Source organism: Colletotrichum orchidophilum, assembly GCF_001831195.1.
Source record: "Colletotrichum orchidophilum strain IMI 309357 chromosome Unknown Scaffold_56.1, whole genome shotgun sequence".
In the NCBI taxonomy this organism is placed as follows: domain Eukaryota; kingdom Fungi; phylum Ascomycota; class Sordariomycetes; order Glomerellales; family Glomerellaceae; genus Colletotrichum; species Colletotrichum orchidophilum.
The window spans coordinates 92,854-104,959 of NW_019173012.1; the positions used below are offsets into that span (position 1 = coordinate 92,854).

A 12,106-nucleotide genomic window follows, 5' to 3' on the forward strand; every position below is an offset into this window, starting at 1 on the left:
GGACGACACAAACGACCACCTGACGCAGGGGTTTGAAATGATCCGTGGAAAATGCTGCACCGTCCGTTCGCAGCCGTGGTTACTTTCTTTGTGTAGCCGACGATCTCACGGTCTTGCTTAGTTGGTGGTAGTCAGGACTTGGAAGTTGGCGGTCGGGTGCTTTCTGAGACCCCTTTTGGTGGGGTTCGGAGCTGTAAAGCAAAGGCGATCACAATTCGCAGTCTTTGGGTATACGACGCCTCTACTTTGAATATCTCAAGCGGACAAAATCGAGGACCGTGCAACCCGCGGCAGCGGAAGACGCAGACGTAGCTCCCATGGCTTGCCTCAAGCTTTCACCTCGAGCTTCATGAAAAGAACTAGGCCATGTGGGCGGGGGGATATGCTACGAAGAGGAGCTGGTCAAACCGGACTTTGCTTGATACCCTGTTTGTTGTCGTGTCCGAGTTGCACACCAAAAGCAGAAGCACCTGCAAGCCACCTTTGATTTGCGACACAGATATTCGACAAACGACGACTAGGAAAAATAAAAAGTGTCCAATGGGACGGAACCATGGCCGTGGCCGAACTGGAAATGTTCCAGGGTCAGCTAACCGAACCATTCCTCAGCCATGCTAAGCTTTCCTGTGCAGGCTATTCTCCATTTCTCGGCGCTCCTTCGCTGCCATTTTGGACCACTAAATAAGTCTGATTCCATCGTGAAACTTTCCCCCTCTCCTTGAACCCTCCCCCCTCGAGCACACCACTAACTTCTCCCCATGTTCATTATCCGAGGGTATCACAGCAATAACAACAACATCAACACCATCGACATCGACAGCACCAATGGCCTCAATTGGAATATCAAGCACGACGTGTCGGCCAACCCCTGGCCAAGCAGATCCTCTGCTCCCGAGCGCCCACAGACACACAGGCCGTTGCTTCTAACAACTGAGTCCACCGAGTCCCTTTCCGCGCAGCGTCCAAAGCGCAGACGCAACAACAGGGGACGCAACACAGCACATGCCCTGCCTTGATCCTCCTCCTACAGAACTCGGGAGCCTCTCCCCTCTGTCTCCCCACGCAGACACTGAAACATTCCAGAAGCTCGAGTCCCACGTGGGAACGGACACCCGGCTAGGGCAATACATTCCACCTTTTAATGCCACTACTGCACCACTGCACCAGCAGATAGCCTGAGCCAACGTCGTCGTCAAAGTTCACTGTTACATCCCGAGCCAAATACGTAGTAGGTAGAGGAAGCACTGATCACATCAGGGTTGTTGTCCCGCTTGATGAGACGGCGAAGGATGAGCTCAATGTCGATCAGCCGCTTTCCCGCACCACGCGTCCCGAGATTTCAACAGCGGCGAAGTCGTCGCTTTGGATGAAAGCTTGGGGCTGCTTCCCATACTTGTCTCTACGCCATGACCTGCTTCAGACGGAAAATGGGCGGCGGTTCCTTTGACGCGCAATCGATTCAACTTGTCATGGTCTCTCTTTTTTATTATCCTCCATTACATTACGACTATCAGGCCTGTTTCTTTACCATCTCAGCGTGACAATGATCCCCAAAGCATAATCCTCACGCAGCCATGAGCGTGGCCACCGGAAGAAGCGACGACGAAGCCGTCGTCGCGCAAACGCACCCCTGGCCGGCAATGCTCGTAACCGGCGGACTCGGACACGTCGAATACGGCTCGTGGGCCGCAAACGGCGGCTCCGGCTGCGGCTCCACGACCTCGGCCTTTACAAAGACGGGTATGATCTGGCCCGTCGACAGCCGGAAGGCGCGGTGGTTCAGCGCCTTGAGAAGCTTGCTGATCTCCCCCGAGTGGCTCGTAACGCTGAGCCACGTCTTTTCGTCGGCGCGGAAGATGTCGTCGAGGACATCCTTGGACCGCGCTTCCTGGGCGTCGCTCGTCTCGCTCTCGTTGCGGCGCCAGAGCTGGTCGTATTCTGTGAAGCCCGGCTCGAACTCGAAAAAGGGAAAGGTGGATGCAATGTGCGTCTTGTTGGAGCGCCAGTTGCACGTGTGCACCGTCATGCCCTCGCGGAAGCCCTCCTTGACCAGCGGGACGAAGGGGTGCTCGGCGGGGAGGTCAATGTCGCCAAAGGTGATGTTGGCGGTGACGCCGCAACGCATCAAGGGGCTGGTGTAGTATGACTCGAAGTGGGGCATCTTCTGGGTCGCGTACCGGTCCTTGAAGTAGGCGTTGGCCTTGTAGGCTTCGCTCGCGCCGGCCGGGGTCAGGAGTGCGTCGGCCCAGCGGGCGGTGGCGTTGCCGTCTTGTTCGGCCCAGTAGCACTGCGTAATGCCCGTGTTAGCTACGGAAGCCAAGTGCTTTTGTGATTATTGGACGCATTCTTACGTTCCAGGCAGGGGTGCCGTAGAATGACTCGGCGGCGTTGTGCCAGCCCTCACCGTGGCGGCCCATGAACAGCAACTTGTACTGGACGCTGTCGCTCTTGCGACAGCCAGAGTTCAGGTACTGGACCCAGTGGTCGAAACGCTGCCATTGTGTCTTGACGCCTTTGGGGTCGAAGTGCTTGTCGGTCGGGTACGTCCGGTTGATGAGACCAAAGTTGACCGTCGCCTGTTGCGAGTTAGTCGTGCGAGCTCCGTGCCGAGATCAACTCGGCAGGGTCAGCCGACTCACATAGTCGAAGCCGGTCGGATCAGTGCTGTTGTCGTCCTGCAAGAAGTAGCCGGGAACGGAGGTGTACTTGATGCCCTTGCCCTCGGCCTCTGGCCAGGCGGCGAGGGTAAGAGGCGCCAGAGCGAGGATGGTAGACAGCACGAGGCCCTTCATCTTGGTGGAGGCGATCGTCGAGGGGATGCGCAAGAGGGCTGGAGCTTGGGCTATCTACATCGCAGCGTCGCGTGCCGGGAGGGAGAGAGCTCTAGATAAATACCACCGAAATGGACGACAGCGACGATTCCCCGCTCCAAGACCCCAGCAATTTTTCACAAACCATTGATGCGCCATGCCGGAGCAATTTACCTACTATGTAGATAGAGTGCCGGCGAGGCTCAAATTCGAGATGTTTTCCGAATATTTGGCATCCGGTGGACTGGAGAGTAGCGGTTGCCAAGATGGTGATCCCTGGCGGCGACCAATTGACGAACAACCTGTCGCACGTGGGCACTTTTTGATAGCCAGGTTCCTGGCAGCGGATGAGACCCAACCACGTTTTTTTTATCATCGTTCCTGGATGCTTCTATCAACTATGATAGAAATAAGCATATTTCGTACGGATAGAGTGAGGCTCATTCAGGCGGCATTGCCAGTACTGGACGATGGCTCACCCAGCTCAAGTCGTCTGTTCTTGGTAGAGATGTCATTCCCAGCCATTGCTTGGGCCTGGGGCACACCCCTTGTACAATAGGGTATAGCGTGGCAGTCGCTATCGTTTGAGGTAGTATCAAGCTCGGCAGGAAATGTTCTCATGCAGAAGGAAAGAAGCTACTAGACAGTGAAATGTCAAATGTTGCGGCAGACGCGTCTATCTACCTAAGAGGTTCGTCAGACGCATGTGCCAAACCATCCGTCTGATGTTCTTTTTGTTGGTGCTAGAGGGGTGCAGGGGAGGGAACCGTTGGGACGGGAATGAACGACAGCTGGAGGGCGGGGCAACCCGACGGCTAAACATGTGAAGGTTGGCGGAAGCTTCCAGTGGAGGATTTCACCAGAAAAGGCCCCGTGAGCGCCGTTGCGTGGCCGGTCCGGCCGCTGGAAAAGCTCTGGTGGGTCTCGGCTATCGCAGTGGCGCTGGAACCTCGCCAATCACACGGCGCCGCTACGGGAGCGGGATATCGCGAGCCACCGCTACCTCATGCTGCGCGGTCCTCACCAGACGGCGGCGCCCCTGTTCCACCCAAACCTCATGTGAAATCCGCCAGTCGGTGAAACTTTGTTGACGCAACCCCAAATCGCTGTCACGAGGCAGTTTGCGTCCATTAATCACCTAGTTATCCTTATAGATCCTCGAGGTCCTGGAGAATTACCTAGACATCGGTTCCTCGTCAACTCCCACATCATCTCATAAGGCATCATGGTCAACTCCGATCCTGAACACCCACCCGGCGAGCCAGCCCCTGAGATTCTAGAGGAGCGCATCTGGATCGATGGCTGCTTCGACTTTTTCCACCACGGTAAGCCTTCTCTCACACATGCCAGACAGATCCTAGGACTGACTTTCGCAGGCCATGCTGGAGCGATTGTGCAAGCTCGACAACTGGGCAGTGAACTGTACATTGGCGTCCACTCCGATGAGTCCATCCTCGAGAACAAGGGCCCGACAGTCATGACCCTCCAAGAGCGGTACGTTCTCTCCCAATACCTTCCTTTACTTTACAAAAGCATCGCTGACCCGAGCAAAGTCTGGCCGCTGTCGATGCCTGCCGCTGGGTCACACAATCCGTTGGCCGGGCCCCCTACGTGACGCAGCTCGACTGGATCAGCCACTACGGCTGCAAGTACGTCGTGCACGGCGACGACATCACCTCGGATGCCGACGGCTACGACTGCTACCGCTTCGTCAAGGAGGCCGGCCGCTTCAAGGTCGTCAAGCGCACGCCCAGCATCTCCACCACCGACCTCGTCGGCCGCATGCTCCTCTGCACAAAGACCCACTTCATCAAGTCGCTCGAGAAGCTCCTGGCCGGGAACGAGGTTCAAGGCCAGGGAGCTACGCCCCAGGCCGATAGCAAGGCCGAGGCCAAGGCTCTGACGGAGAGGATGAAGCTCTACGCCACCGATGAGACGGGCAAGAATCCCGGCGTCGAGGTGTGGTTCTGGGCCGCGTCGGGGGAGGCCAAGGCCGAGGCCACGGTCGAGGAGAAGGGCGTCTTCTCGCGGTTCCTGCCGGGCAAGGGCCCGCGGATCGGTCAGCGGGTCGTCTATGTTGATGGCGGCTTTGACCTGTTCTCAAGCGGGCATATAGAGTTCCTCCGCCGGGTGGTCGAGGCCGAGGAGGAGCTCGCGCGCGGGCAGGGGTGGTACAGCGAGCAGGCTGTCAACGAGCGCGTCAGCAAGGGGGGTGATTACCCGCCGGCGTACGTCGTGGCGGGCATCCACTCTGACGAGGAGATTAACCACTGGAAGGGCATCAACTATCCGATCATGAACATTTACGAGCGTGGCCTCTGCGTGCTGCAGTGCAGGGTAAGAAGACGGAATCTTCTTCTGTTGTGTCATGACTCGAGTACACTTTTTGCTAACAGACGGTGGTGTGTAGTACGTCAACGCCGTCGTCTTCGGCGCCCCGTTCGCCCCGACAAAGGCCTACCTCACGTCGCTGCCGTGGGGCACGCCGGACGCCGTGTACCACGGCCCCACGGCCTTCATGCCGCTGACGTACGACCCGTACACGGCGCCCAAGGAGATGGGCATCATGCGGGAGGTGGGCCAGCACGAGTTCGCGGGCGTCAACGCCGGTACCATTGTGCAGCGCATCATGAAGAGCCGCGACATGTATGAGGAGCGGCAGCGCAAGAAGGGCATCAAGGCCGAGGGGGAGTCGGCGGCGCGCGGAAGGGAGATTCTCGAGGAGGAGCAGGCGAGACGGGAGGCGGACAGGGCGCGCCAGTGAGCGGGTTTATGCTTCTCTCTCTCTCTCTCTCATGGATTCTTGGCTATTGGGTGATTGTGGTGTTTTGGCAGCATTATCAACTTGTGAGGTGAGAGCATGTTTAATTTGGATACCTTTGCAACATTCCTTGCGCTGAAGGGCAGAATGGTTTTACAGGTCACGGGCCGAAGAAGGGAACAACCAAACGATACCTAAAGACAGGACGGGAAAACACAGACATTCAAACATTAGCAGACTAAGCACATCGCGTCTGCTAGTTTCCGCGTGTCAAAGCTTGGGATGTCTCTGCTGGGTGTGTGTGAGTGTCTTGGAAGGAAAACCGACGGCGGCGGCGGCGGCCATGCTCGCGTCTTACCATTCTTTCTAGACCGCCTCTCTCTCTGAATGACACACATACTGCGTAAACACATGCGAACCCGAGATTGGCGCCGCGATCTACGTTACCTAAGTCTAACTTACCTAAGATATACCTAGGGTAGAGACAAGACCTAACCTGGGCCAAGCCACGCACAAGTCGTTGAGGTACCCCGCGATTCCACGTCAAGTGTCAAGTGACCAGATTCATGACCGGGCGTCGAGGTGTCCAGGTGTCCAGGTGCGTTGCAGGGCTGAGACGTATGCGTTGTTTCCCCTGCACTTGTCCAAGGGGGCCGTATTCGAGTGTTTTGTATCGGATTAGAAATTGATAGATAATGCAGTTAGCAGCTGCCGGATCTGGGCATCCATCTCGTCATATGTAGGTAAGATGATTCCCATTGACCTCCGAGCTGACGAGGAGAGAGAAAGAAATTGTGTGGGTGTGGAGGGACGCCGTGGAGGAAGATCCGGGCCTCCGGCAAAGAGTGTGCATGCAGGAGGTGCGCATTGGTGGTGCAAGGTGTCAGAGATGTGTATTGTACAGTGCCAGTAGATGCAACACCTACCTGAATGGTTACACTCGGCACCTTTGGGGATCTCGCCTCTTCTAGCCGATGCGATGTTCGAGAAGGAATCTGTTGAAGAGATTTGATGGGGGGGGTTGCGACATACCTTACCCTACCTTTGGCACCTGGCCATTGGGACAGGAAGGAAGAGAGGGAGGTTGCTTTGCTCGGATCTTTCTTGCCCACGTCATCGCCTAGACGCGGCTATCCGCGGGAGGGGTAACATGGGAAACCGAAAAGGGACAAGGAAGGAGATAGCGATAACGCTTGCTCCCAATTCCGCCTTTTGGTTGCCCCGTGCCTGCTCTGGTGTGTGTGTGTGTGTGTGGAGGGGCAACAACTTGTCGCCGTTTGTCACATACTACCTCTGTAGAGAGAGCATCAAGCCAATATCCTAGGTGACGTATTCCTCAACAACCTTGAACTCTCGGCGATGATTGGGCAATGAAATCCTCACTCTGCCATCCGCCCCACCTGCGAATCGCGCGGCCGCGAGCGTAAAACACCAACGACTCATCTTCTCCGGGAAGGCGACGCTATCAATGCCAGACGTGACCTTAATTGACTCGATCTGCCGCGTCCAAACACTGTCTGGGGGGTCAATAGATGTCAACGACGGGGCGAAAAGGGCGAAAAGGGCGAACAGGGCGCGCTTGATTGTTGCGATGTCGGATCTCGCCCATGTTCATCCCCTGACCTGACACCATCCTCGCTGCACCCGGAAGCAGCTTATCGGTAGCTTGGTCCTTCGAGTCATCGATTGCTGCGCCGAGTGAGGTCGAACGAGACACCAAAACAACATCCACACTAAGGTAGCTGAGTTGCAGGTCCGATGCTGCACCACTGTGCTATTACAAACAATGTACATTGGCCATGGTAGTCTCGTGCAACCCACCGTTCGGCTTCGGACCGCGCGCACCAAAGCCGCAATGGGGCACAAGGACGTCGACCGACTGGAGCCGTGCCCGGCCGACGGCTTGTGGTGGGACAAACTGCAGCGCTTTCATCTCGTAATACCGCATTCCCTCGAGGAGTCAAATTACGCAGGTAGATAGTTCCCTGCCTCACCTTGGACCGGCCCTGTTGCTGCTGCTGCTGCTGCTGCTGCTGCATTGCGTTACGGTGTATGAACGGCATGTACCTGACGCGCTTTTGACTAAGGTGAAAAGCCACCCCGACGAATGGGCGGCCGCGGCTTGACCTCTTGTTTCGTCACGGATTTTTTCCCCAATGTCCCTTGCAAGTCGCAACTTGCTACCTGGTCTTCAGACGCCGCTTGTGGCCCATTTCGAGGTGGGATGGCCCCGGCTCTAACGGATAACTGTGGGATCCGAGTTTTCTTTCACGTCTTTTTCTTTTTTGTTTTTTTTCCCTTCCCTTCTTTTTGCCATCCATCCTCAGTCTCGGATTGGGTCTGGCTTATCTCTGAAGAACGATGTGTCTGTGTGGGGACTCGGGAGCAAGACAATCCTTCCTCGATCAAAGGACGGGCTTCGATTCGATCATGGCCGACGCACTGGCAAAGTGCTAGGCAAGAGATGAGATGAGATGTGAGAGAAAAGTCCCATGCCCAAAGTTCAAACCGCTGCCACCGACGCTTCACAATTGCTCACGCGCTGGTGGATCCCGGCCCGGCTCCACTTGACCAAAAAAAAAAAAAAAAAAAAAGAGTAATCGGCCTCGGCATTGGCATCCCACGATGAGCCCTCGACGTTGGACACACCGGCACGACAACGCTCACAATGTGGAAGTACGTACGGATAGTGTGTACACGATCGCGGAAGAGGCAATTCAAGGAGGGGCGTACGGCGTTGCCTCCATCTGGCGACCTTTCCGCATGTGGATCCCCGGGCAAGCGACGGCATACCAAGACAAAAAGCCTTGCAGCATATCGGCCGCCGTGGCTTCCAAGTTCCAGTCTGGCAGTCCACCATCGCCATCCATGGACTAGGGAGAGGGGCATGGATCATTTTCTGAACCGTTGGCGACTGCTGGTCGCTTTTCTTACATGCAGTTGGTCTGGCACCCGACCAACCATATCGAGTACCCAGCAACCACATCAGACGGGCTGGTTTGCTTGCTTGCTCCCTTTTCCCCTTTTCTTTCTACCAGTACCAGGCTATTATGTATGCATCCTTTCACTCTGCGAGGTAGGACGGAGTCTTCCTCCCCTTACTCTTCCCAACCCATCCACATCCATGCTCCATGCACTGCACAGGTCAAATTCTCCATGATGTTCCCTGTTATCTGAAAACGCCCTTTCCAGGTCCGGACCCGCTGCCCCTCTGCATTGGCCCTTGAGTCACCTGCTCCATCTGTCACTAGAACCTTGAACCAAGCCAAGTGTGACAACCCGTCCTACTTAAGCTTCTCCGTCACTCCTCTACAACTTGACCCCGTGGCTTTGTTCTCTTCCTTCCCCATATCAAGCCGACTCTCGTCCTCCTTCTGTCTTTCTTCTTGCATAAACACATATTGCTTGTGTGTTTCCTCGAACCCGTGTTACCTGTCACATTTCCAAGTGACCACAACACCAACGCACGCTGTCTCCCACAAACAATAGACTCACATAGACAATCACAATGGCTCCCGGCACCATCTCCCCCGGCCTCCACCATGGCAACCAGGATATTGATCTGACTTCTTCCGCCATTGAGCACAAGCTCGAGGCCATTCCCAATGGCAAGGCCTCCAACGGCACCAAGCCCGCCTACCAGGAGCTCGACGCTTCCAAGCTCACTTACAGCCGCACCCAGAACCCCCGTGCCGTTCCCGACCATGCCAGCGCCAACGCCGGCTCCGAGACCATCGCCACCGACCACATGGTCGCCGCGACCTGGAAGGCCAGCACTGGCTGGTCCACTCCGGAACTCAAGCCGTACGGCCCCATCTCTCTCATGCCCACCGCCTCCGTCCTGCACTACGCCACCGAATGCTTCGAGGGTCTCAAGGTCTTCCGCGGTTTCGACGGCAAGCTTCGCCTCTTCCGCCCCGACCGCAACTGCGAGCGCATGCTCATGTCCTCCACCCGCATCGCGTTGCCCTCCTTCCCTCCCGCCGAACTCGAGAAGCTCATCATCGCCCTCATGGCCGTCGACGGCCCCAAGTGGCTGCCCCGCGAGCGCCCCGGCTCCTTCCTCTACCTCCGTCCCACCATGATCGGAACCCAACCCCAGCTCGGCGTCCAGGCACCATCCGAGGCCATGCTTTACATCATCTGCACCTACATGCCCGTCATGGACTCTCCCGTCGGCGGCATGAAGCTCCACACGAGTCCCGAGGACATGGTTCGCGCCTGGGTTGGTGGATTCGGCTACGCCAAGGTCGGTGCCAACTACGGTCCGTCTCTGCTGGCTACCGTTGAGGCCCGCAGCCGTGGTTTCGGCCAGATTTTGTGGCTGTACGGACAGGAGCAGTACTGCACCGAGGCCGGCGCCAGCAACTTCTTCGTTGTGTGGAAGAATAAGGAAACCGGCAGGACGGAGATCATCACCGCGCCCCTCGACGACCGGTTGATCCTTGACGGCGTCACCAGACGCAGTGTGTTGCAGCTTGCCCGTGAGCGTCTCGGTGACAGCGTCGACATTGTTGAGCGCAGATACACCATTGACGAGGTCATTGAGGCTCACGAGGAGGGTCGCATTGTCGAGTCCTTTGCCGCCGGCACTGCTGTAAGTTTTAGTCTGTTGTATTTTTTTTTTCCGGCCCAACGGTTGACTAACGCATGTTCAGTTCTTCATCTGCCCCATCTCCCTGATCCACCACCGCGGCAAGGACGTCAACATGGGCATGGGCGGCGAAGGCCAGGGCGGCGAGTACACCCTCCAGATTAAGAAGTGGATGAAGGACATCATGTACGGCGGTGAGCAGCACGAGTGGGGTGTCGTCGTCCAGGAGGAGCAGTAGACGTCTCGGATTAAAAGAAGCAAGAATAACAGAGAGAGGCAAGGAACGAACGGCATTAGCCTTGGTCTGAAAAAGATCAGGGTTCGGGTTATGAGATTCAGTCATGGCGGGGGCGTTGTATGGCATTTTGCGCACCAAAAAAGGCGTTTGCATTGGGGTTCACAGGTACTAAAAATGGTGCATGGTTTGGTATACTTAGATTACTACCTTGGCATCAAAATTCACATTATTTACACAACTATCGCAAGTGAACTCTTGGGGGTTTTTTTTTTTTTTTTTTTTTTTGGGGTTTTAGGGGGGGGCTTTGGAAATAAAAGGGCCTCCTTTTTTTCTTTTTGAAAAACCCCCCCCCCTCCTCGTTTCCGCCACCCCCCCCCTAAAGTTCCTTCTCCTGCCAAGGGTTTTGACTGTTTTCCCAACCTTTTCATTGTCGAATAACCCCCCCCCTTCTGAGTTACGGCATCACTCCTCTGAAGTTTCTAGTCCGTACATAGGTTTGGCAGTTTTTACGACAGCAAAGTTGAAAGGTATTCCCGCGCCGTTTATCTGAGATAAAATGATTACTACCAGTTCATCCTTCAATTTCCTTCCTCGGCATTCAACCTCCCCTGCCGCCGCCGCCGCCGCCGCCCTGCCTATTCCTAAACCCTTCCGACCCCATCTTGTAGTCTGGGGAACCGCGCTTTATGGAGGTCAAGCATGTCGGCGCCGTCGAACAGGTTCACCTCGGTCTCGGCATCGGTGCTGCCGATGGGGTGGTCTTCCTCGCTGTTGAACATAAGAAGGTATTGGCGGGCGCTTTACCGTCTCATTGGTCCGGCAACTACTTTGTTGTTGTTGGCGTCGGCGCAAAAGACCTTTCCCGCTGAGGCGCCACGGGCTGCGAGGAAGGTGAGAGCTGCGTCTTGGAGCTAAGGACGACGTGTTGGCTCTTCATTATTATATTTATCTTGTTCTTTGAAGGATGCGATTTTGTTTAATGGGTAAAATCGTGGTGTAAGGAGTCGTTATTAAATATCTGGAGATGGAGAAAAGCTGATTTTAGAAAAGAGTGACCGAGGTCTTTGAAGAGTATTTGGGAAGGCGAGGAATGATATAGCCAGCTTTGAGGAATATGGAAAGACTAAACTTTTAATCACTGTCTCTTCATATGAAGTGATGTTCACCATCTCGAATGACTGGTATTCAACTATGCTTTAAATATAGTATCGACTTTTAAAGCTGACTTGCCCATCATTGTGGTGGAACCCTTCAAAGTTGAACTAAATCAGTGAAAAGAGCATCTAAAGACGGTGTATCTAGTTGTGGACATCATTCGGGACGTCAGTACTTTTCAAAGACCACCGGCGACTTCAGAAGGGGCCGCGTATCAATAATCAAAACCAACACGACATCGCCATCCCACTTGTTTGAGTCGTGGGGGGCTTTACGACGTTGGGTAGAAGAAACGGGCCAGAAAAGACAATATGCAAAACTGAAATTAGACTCCAGTTGGGAGTTTCAAGGTACACGGGAGTCTCAGTCAATTACCTTGCCGGTGTCACACTGTTCGTCCCATGACTCCGCGTACCGAGGGGATTGACAGGGGATGCCAGCGCGGGTTTACTAAGGTCGTGCCAAGTGATGACCTATGGTACTGGTTTATCGGGTCATTGTCACGACTCGCAACGGAGAAAGATTGTCATCCTTCTGATTCAGCCAAG

At 55.4% G+C, this 12,106-nt stretch overlaps 5 protein-coding genes across 5 annotated transcripts; 2 read left to right on the forward strand and 3 right to left on the reverse strand.

Moving 5' to 3' along the window:
* Positions 1-1,564: 1,564 nt before the first annotated feature.
* CORC01_07136 (phosphoglycerate mutase) lies at positions 1,565-2,792 on the reverse strand (the record flags this gene model as incomplete). The annotated part of the gene is made up of 3 exons (XM_022618774.1): positions 1,565-2,287; positions 2,352-2,576; positions 2,640-2,792. The coding sequence occupies 3 exons, from the start codon at positions 2,790-2,792 to the stop codon at positions 1,565-1,567; spliced, it is 1,101 nt and encodes a 366-aa protein (XP_022474674.1).
* A 1,243-nt stretch (positions 2,793-4,035) lies between these two features.
* On the forward strand, positions 4,036-5,574 carry CORC01_07137 (cytidylyltransferase; the record flags this gene model as incomplete). The annotated part of the gene is made up of 4 exons (XM_022618775.1): positions 4,036-4,135; positions 4,187-4,304; positions 4,364-5,147; positions 5,221-5,574. The coding sequence occupies 4 exons, from the start codon at positions 4,036-4,038 to the stop codon at positions 5,572-5,574; spliced, it is 1,356 nt and encodes a 451-aa protein (XP_022474675.1).
* A 1,522-nt stretch (positions 5,575-7,096) lies between these two features.
* On the reverse strand, positions 7,097-7,610 carry CORC01_07138 (uncharacterized protein; the record flags this gene model as incomplete). The annotated part of the gene is made up of 2 exons (XM_022618776.1): positions 7,097-7,345; positions 7,566-7,610. The coding sequence occupies 2 exons, from the start codon at positions 7,608-7,610 to the stop codon at positions 7,097-7,099; spliced, it is 294 nt and encodes a 97-aa protein (XP_022474676.1).
* A 1,469-nt stretch (positions 7,611-9,079) lies between these two features.
* On the forward strand, positions 9,080-10,403 carry CORC01_07139 (branched-chain amino acid aminotransferase; the record flags this gene model as incomplete). The annotated part of the gene is made up of 2 exons (XM_022618777.1): positions 9,080-10,168; positions 10,230-10,403. The coding sequence occupies 2 exons, from the start codon at positions 9,080-9,082 to the stop codon at positions 10,401-10,403; spliced, it is 1,263 nt and encodes a 420-aa protein (XP_022474677.1).
* A 641-nt stretch (positions 10,404-11,044) lies between these two features.
* CORC01_07140 (uncharacterized protein) lies at positions 11,045-11,340 on the reverse strand (the record flags this gene model as incomplete). Its single annotated transcript, XM_022618778.1, has 2 exons — positions 11,045-11,171; positions 11,231-11,340. 2 exons carry the CDS (start codon positions 11,338-11,340, stop codon positions 11,045-11,047), a joined length of 237 nt encoding a protein of 78 aa, XP_022474678.1.
* Positions 11,341-12,106: the final 766 nt, after the last annotated feature.